The sequence below is a fragment of the Rhagoletis pomonella genome, unplaced genomic scaffold, assembly GCF_013731165.1.
Source record: "Rhagoletis pomonella isolate Grant_MI unplaced genomic scaffold, Rhpom_1.0 Rhpom_scaffold_07621, whole genome shotgun sequence".
NCBI lineage: Eukaryota > Metazoa > Arthropoda > Insecta > Diptera > Tephritidae > Rhagoletis > Rhagoletis pomonella.
This window is the reverse complement of record NW_023466148.1, coordinates 1-7873: the sequence shown is the minus strand read 5'-3', so window position 1 is coordinate 7873 and position 7873 is coordinate 1. Positions and strand designations below refer to the sequence as shown.

General features: G+C 37.9%; 1 protein-coding gene across 1 annotated transcript; it reads left to right on the top strand.

Annotated features, from left to right (window-relative positions):
* Nucleotides 1-20: 20 nt before the first annotated feature.
* Nucleotides 21-6665, top strand: LOC118755837 (keratin, type I cytoskeletal 10-like). Its single transcript, XM_036490645.1, has 4 exons — nt 21-213; nt 377-1510; nt 1902-2057; nt 6451-6665. The coding sequence occupies exons 1-4, from the start codon at nt 28-30 to the stop codon at nt 6613-6615; spliced, it is 1641 nt and encodes a 546-aa protein (XP_036346538.1). The 5' UTR covers nt 21-27; the 3' UTR covers nt 6616-6665.
* The last annotated feature ends 1208 nt before the right edge of the window (nt 6666-7873 follow it).

Below are 7873 nucleotides of genomic sequence, written 5' to 3'. Positions count from 1 at the left end.
GGACGGACACCTCACTCTCGAATCAAAATGGCCTTTTCAACACAAAAAGAATTCTTTCATGTGCCCTTCATGAACGAAACGGTCGACTATGAGTGCCGCAGAGCTTGCGTCAAATTGAAGACCTATCAATCGACCACCGACGATCGCTCGTGGGCCATGGATGAGTCGCTCCAATCGAGATTCCTATCAGATTTGGTCACTTGCCAGACGCCGGTAAGTCAATACGAATACCCAACTCTGGAGTAATTTTAAACAAACATTTAATAAAAAATAATAAAATCCTTACTAGAAATAAAAACACCAGTTAAGGAATCTTAGTGATAGCATAACATACATGAAGTATTTTCCCTAATTTGAAACATTTTACTCGTTCCAGGTTGGCGGTTTCGGTATTGGCGACGATGACGAATATGAAAACGATGAAGCAGGGCCTGCAGGAGGACAAAGACGAATAAATAGAAACTACGGGCGTGGAGGTGATGGTCGCGGCGCTCGTGGAAAACATGCAGATGATGGCAATCGCTATAGCGCTAGCGCTGGTATAGATGGCGATGTGGGCAGTTCCGGTCCAAGTGGAAGTGGACGTGGAGGTGGATATGCTCCACAATATGGTTATCGCAACGCCGCTTATATCGGAGGTGGAGGTGTTGGTCATGGTGCTGGCGCTTCTGGTGGTGGCGCTTCTGGTGGTGGCGGCGGTGTAGCTGGCAAACAGGGTCAAGGTGGTCTCGTTACCGCTGATAGTGTACTTGCGTGCGCCAACGAACAAATGGGCCGTCTACAGGATCTGCTGTTGGACAAGCAGAAACTCGAAAAGCAATTAGAGGTGTCGAATGAACGCTTGAAAGTCGCCAATATGGAGAATGACAAAATCAAGGCGATCATGAATGATAGATTCGATAGCAATCATGCGAAGGATTTCTACAATAAAATACAGAAACTTGCAACAAGCGGCAAAATAAACAGAAGCGAAGAGAATGAACTACTCCACATCTACAATAAAATCGAAGATATGAATAAAGCTTATGAAGTTTTACAAGCCGAAAATGCCCATCTGAAGCGACTTATGGAGAAGCTGTCGTTGCGGGCCTCCTACGAAGCAATCAAAATGGAACCAGAAAAAAGCAATGATGTGCCGTTTCTACAGAATGAGGTAAACAAATTGCGCCAGGAGGTATCCATGCTAAGGAAGTACGAAGATGATAAGTTGAAGGGACGCACGGATAGTAATCGAAATAAGTCGCCCGATGTCGATCCCGAGACACTCAAGGCAACGATAAAGGAGCGCAATGCTTTGCGTGAGAAATGCAAAACGTTCAAAGAACTCGAGGCAAGGGTATATGAGCTGCAGAAGATAGCCAATGAAGCCGATAAAATGTCTGATAGTTTATCGAACGATTTGGATAATCAATCCAAGCATATTGTGGAAATGGAGCAGGAGATGAAGCAGATGCAAGATTACTACGAAGATCAAATGGACAAGCTGAAGTACAACGAGGATGTGTTGAAGGTGAGTTTTCTTTTCTGTTTTTTTAGTCAAAAAATTTGCGAGAATGTTTCAAACAAAAATGTATTATACAACGAAAACGAAAACGGTATTCGCAATCGCCAACGCGTAAAGGTCCGCAAATCTTTCGCAGAATATTTTTCTCGAAAACTGTCAAGAGACGCTTCATCAGATTTTTTCGTTGTCCATGCTAGTGGCACAGGCATGATGAGTATGAGATTATAGGGTGTGATTTTTGTACGACGAGAGCGGACTTTACTTCTCAATTGCTTAGTGATTCTCCGTTGGATTTCAAGGCGGACGTTATTATTGGTGTTAATGCTGCTGATTCCCAAATTAAACGAAGTTCTACCTACCAAATAACCAATACGTTTTTCTCTCTTCCCACCCACAGTGTAAGCTGGAGGAAATGAAAGAAGACCTAATTCGTGCCAGATGTAGCGCACAAAAAGCGGAATGCTTACAAATGGAAATTAGCTGCTTGCGAAACGAGCTGATGCGACGTGATCGGTCGCTGAACGATTACGATTGCCAGTATAAACAATTGATGGTAAGTAAATTGTTCCGCTTTTTTCTTTTAACCCTCTAATGTACACGCTTGTCACTGGACAAAAATCAAATAAATTTTAGTAGGACCAAAGCAATTTTTTGACTTTTGTCAAGCACTATATAATATAATTTTACGATAGCCAATCGAGAAGCTGTTTTCACCTTGTAACAGGTTTATTTTTTTTTGCTAGTTATGCAAAGCTGTGCCGATTGCGCAAGCACATCGAACTTAGTCCTTCATTTTTGCTTGTAAGTGCCTTTGATTTTGCAACAGGTTCCTAGACATCGTCGCGTCCAACACTATTTCACATTATGTACTTCTTATCGTATCAAAGTTCTTGTCGCTCAGATTGTGTCAAAGAACTAAGCATTCTTAATACTCTCCTATTATCTTACCTAGTGGCGCCCTCACCTTTGGTAGATAACGCGAAGCCAGTAAGAAATCAAAATAAAATAGAAAAATCAGAAACTGCTCTCTCAATTTCCAGCAGTTTTAGTGTGATGCATTAGAGGGTTAAGACATATATATAACTTAAGTATTTTAGCGAGCACTTTTTGTATGTATTTTCGTTTCTTTTCGATTTCATATGTATACATGCATAAATACATGTAGTACAAGGCCCAGAAATTTAGAAATAGTGGCTATTGTATGTGCTATCGAAACCCAGATGCTGGCCATGATAATGATAATTCTTTGTCGGATAGTTGACTGCAAAGCAATGCCTCCTCGCTAAATTCTATACATAAATATAATATGAATATTATGTGCAATAGCATTGTATTTTATGTTTACGTATTTTTTTCTACAAATTTTTCATCGCCCATATCTACTACTGCATGCGAGGAACACCACTTTTATTACATCTAATTAGTTGTTTACTACAAATTAAACTGTATTTGCTTGCAATCTGTGTTTTTTTTTTTGTTCAATACCTATTTAAGAAATTGTGTGAAGTTAAATAAATCGGTTGTTGAAAAAAAAAATTAAAAATTTTGCAATGCAATTAATTCGAAAGTGCGGGTATAGATTTTAGAGTGGGATAGATTTAAGATAAAACAGGAACCGTAACGGTTATAGCTTATATATTGCATTGTATAATTTTAAGACCGCCATATATTAACAAGTTTTGATGTATTTATTTTTACAATATTTAGTTTTAATTGTATGCTAATAAAAATGTCCATCTATAACAAACACCATATCAATCCACTCTTCAGAATTTGTGCAAAAATTATAAAATTATAAAAAAAAAAGTTTTCGTATGCAATATACCGTTGATTTTTGGCATTTTTTTTTTTTTTTTTTTCTCGATTGTTCTCGATGTTTTCCCTTGTAGACGAATTGCCAGTGCTTAAGTTAAAGTAACATATTAGCTAACAATCGAAACCATCGACCAAAACATCTTGGCCTTGCTGCTGGCCAGCGGTTGTTAAAACATCTCGATGGTTCTCTGTCGCAGATTGGCAACGGATCGCCAGTCGCGTTTAACATTCGATAACAATCGGCCAGAACATTTCGGACTAGCTTGTGGAATATGGCAACTTTTTTTGTACATGCAATCGATTTTTATTTTTTTTTTTTTTACATGTTTGTGTTCGTATGGAAAAGTGCTTATGTCGAAAAGCTGACTTTAGTATAACAACTTTTGGTAAATAAATGTGCAAGAAATAGTTCCGATACTAGCAAGTCAATATTTTTATTAAGTCTCATCCAAAAATTCCTTGTCGTTCAAAGAATAAAAGGAATGCCGCATTATACTAAAGCCAGCCTTTCGAAATAAGCTAATTTTCCATACGAACACAGATGTAATAACTGGTTGGTAAACAAATAAATGTGATCAATGTTAGTAATTATAGGGAGTGCTGGCTTCTACGGTTTGCTTTTTAATTATAATTTTATAAAGAGGACATAAAACGACGTGTTTTAATGTTACGAATAGTAATTCCACACAAATATGCTATTTTTAGGAAGTTTTCTTTTGCCTATATACCCAGCAATTATCTCAATCAGTTTAATTTTAAATTTTAATTTCCGAAAAATATTTTTAAAACTTACATTTGTCTGCGATATGTAAATATAAATATACGTACTTAAAATAACGTTCGAATATCTGCATTTTCAATATTCCCAACTTTAAAAATATGTATTTAATATAAAACTGCACAAGCCTACGAAAGCTATCGATTGAGTTGACTCTCGACGTCTTCGATGTTAAGTTAGTCGACTCGAAAAAAAATCTCGGTTGTATAGTCGGGCAGCGAGTCGATTATTGACTCGATTACATTTTTGCAACGATGGCGATTCTCTCGATCGCTTAAACATCTTGTACTCGCCCATTACTAAATAAAATAATATAAAAGTGAATAGTCAAAATTCGTTAATATTTGGCGGTCTTATAATTGTAAGACGCAGTGTATAAAAAAAATTACTTTTTAATGATTACATATTTACTGGGTTTTATTTTTTGCTTAGAAACCAAAAGGAGTTTCTGGTATTTTCCTTACAGGATAAATTAATATTAACGCACGCCATCAATTGATTGTCAAAAATTTCTCATGCACATACAACTTGTATGCTCCCAACCATGGGCGTAGCCAGGTAGGGGCACGGGGTGCTCGAGAGAATGAAATTTTTTTATTTGATTACCGTTTAAAAGTGTTCGTATTTAAATCAAGAGAAAAGTAATTCAAAAAAAATTGATTTTTCCATTATACGTGCAAAAAATTGTGCGACTAATCTCTAAAGCGAGTATTCCGAGATTACTCTCAATAGGGTACAATTGGGCATTAATTAGTCCCAACTAGTCTCATACGGGTACTATTGGAGGTCAATTAGTCTCGACTCATCCCTTATAGGTATAATTGGAGATCAATTAGTCCCCAACTCATCTCTAACGGGTACTATTAACGATTTAATGATATGTACGCACTTAGTCAATGAAATTTCATGTGCGGCGTTGGCACACAGAGAGAGTATTCGCCTAACAAAACTGAGCACCCCGGCTCGAATCTCAGCTGGTGCAAATTTTTTATTTTTATTTTTTAAAAGTGACTAGTCGCTTTTCATACCCGTTCGGGTATAAAGGTGAACAATTAGTCTCTTCATAGGACATGCTCGAACAAAAGCGATCAGTTCATTCCATATAAAGAAAGCAAAAGTGGTATTAGTCGCATGCTCCTTTGCGATTGCCCCCGGAGTCATCCCGGATTAGTCCCATTTTTTGCAGGGAAAGAACAAATCGCGCGCTGTGATGTTGATTCAAGCTCAACATTTGAAAACACATTCACATACATACATACATATATATATGGTTGTAGCTGAGTGTTCAAAGACGCTTGGTACAATTGGTTGCTGCCAAGAGGGTCCGTCCATCAGACGGAACATAAAAATTTTATTTTTTTTTTCTTAATTACGAAAAAACATCTGCACTTCACAACTACATATTTTATAACGAACATACTCAAATTTAAAGCGAGTTGGGTTGGTGCTCTTTCATATGCGTATTTTTTTTTTTGCACTTTTTTTTTAATTCTAAAATATATAGTGACGAAGACGTAAGACGACATATACATAGACATACATATATATGTATCAAAAGCCTGCATGAATTCATTCAAAATGGCTTATAAATTATTTATATACAAAACGAATGAATGATTTCTGCTTTAAATTTGATTTTTTGCCGAATTTTCTAAAATTAAATAATATGAAATCTGAAGAAAATCGGTAAAGTAATGAAAATAATGGTGCTATGTGAAGAATTTCTTGTAGAATTTTTTCCGAATTTTCTTTATTTTTCATACAGAAATTTCTATACGAGTTCGTGTCAACCCCGTCATATAATTTTCTTTGAAGATTCGTAAAAAAATCGTTACAGAAATGAGATACTCCTAACGATTTCCTTAAGATTTCGTGAACTTTGGTTTGCAGGGTTGCTAAGGGATCCGATTTTGTCAAGAGGTAGCGAGAGAACGGTTTTCTGAGCACACCTTTTATTATTGAATCATGGTATGTACTCAGTATGTACTTACATTTCTTTTTAAAACAATAAAATATACACATTAAAAGAAAATTAATAAAAAAAAAAACACTGCCCAGAAGCTTGCCGTCGGATCTCTCGAGTGGGGTGCCAGTGTTTTACTAACTCGCGAACAAAATTATGTACAAGTGAAAAGAGCTTTTCGCCTCATTTCGTTTTCATTTTGTAAAATTAAAACTAATTAAAATTGGTGTGGTGTATGCATCTTTCATGGCTGGCTCTGGATCGGACACGCAACTTGCCTGTCGGAGCTTCTTACTCATTAGACCAACATCTTTTCTACTCCCCCTACCATCCATTCAAAGAACCAGATATTCATAGCTTCAATCACGCTCGCCTTGATCGTATTTACAGCGGCAGTATGTAGACATGGGCTTGAAGAGCAACAGGAAAAGAGTTCGTTTTCGTAAGGTTTGGGCTTCGTGTGGGCAATTCGATCGAAGTTCATGGCCAGCAGACTCGACTACAGAAACGGAAATATTGACCACTAAATGCAAAAATAAAAGCATACTTGCGTAATAAAGTAAATGAATTAGAATATCAGGAAAAGACAGATCAAAAATAAGTAAGGAAGAAATGCAACAAGATTGTTGCTGTACTGAAAAACATAAATATGAATTTGCTACAAAAGAAAAAAAAAAACAAGCAACAACATTACTCGGTAGAAAGCCTTAAGCAATTCAGTTGCACTCATAATTTCACTACATACATATATGTATTATGATTACAAAGTATTCATTTACTTTTTTCCTTGGCATCATTCATTTCGCACTTCACTTCGTCCAATGAACCGACTAATAATCCAATGAATCAACCAAAACGTAGAATGTTATCGACGAGTTGCAGGGCAACGCCATTCAAAATCTTCACGATACACAAACTCAAACTTGTGCCGATTATATGGAGGACTTGACATTCTTTGCGCGCGCCACCTTGAGCGAAATCAAGAAGGAGCTGAGGAAACGTGGCGGCGATGGCGACAACATCGGTGGCGGCGGCATTTTCGATGGACACGCCATCACCGACGGCCTGAGTCCCGACGAATGTTGTGCCGAAATGCGACGTCTACAAGATATCGTCAAGCAATTAACCAAACAAAACGAGATATTGCAAAGTAACGTAAAGAAAGCGGCCGAAGACTTATGCGCAGACGCTCTTAAAAAGTTGGAGGAAATGGAGGAGAAATATAAGAAAGCTCAAGACGATATTGCAAACTTGAAGAAGGGCAAGGACGATCTTAATATGCGTGCGATGAATAAACTTCACGAGTTCTCTGATCGTGTCGATAAATTGGATTCGGATGTGAGTGAGACGGCAAAAGATACAGCTGGTATGGATAAGGACTTGAAGGAATCAATGAAACTAGTAAGGGAGATAAGTGATATACATCTGAAGAATGCGGAGTTGTCGAATGCAGTGCATGCGATTACCACGCGCGATGACGAGAAACTGATCGACGACCTACGCAGGCAATTGCTCGAAGAGCAAGCGAAGAACAATAAATGCCAGGAAGAGAATAAACACTTACAAGATGCTCTTGTCAAACGTGGCATTGATCCAGATTTGGTTAAGAAAGACCTCATTAAGGGCACTGATGATGCGCAAAAAGAAGGTCCCGGTGTCGAAAGGGTCGGTCGTGGTGCCGATCAAGATACCCAGAGAAGGGGCCCTGGTGGCGGTCTAGTTGGCCAAAGAGAAGGTCCTGGTGTCAGTGAAGATGACAGAAGGGGGGGCTTTGGCGTTGGTCAAGATGACAGAAGGGGAGGCCCTGATGCCG

Bases quoted from the DNA above. Each gene is read 5' to 3' on its own strand.
- LOC118755837 (XM_036490645.1), top strand. From the start codon at position 28: ATGGCCTTTTCAACACAAAAAGAATTCTTTCATGTGCCCTTCATGAAC. The intron at 1,511-1,901 runs GTGAGTTTTCTT...TCCCACCCACAG, and splicing joins ACAACGAGGATGTGTTGAAG to TGTAAGCTGGAGGAAATGAA. The intron at 2,058-6,450 runs GTAAGTAAATTG...TCGTATTTACAG, and splicing joins GCCAGTATAAACAATTGATG to CGGCAGTATGTAGACATGGG.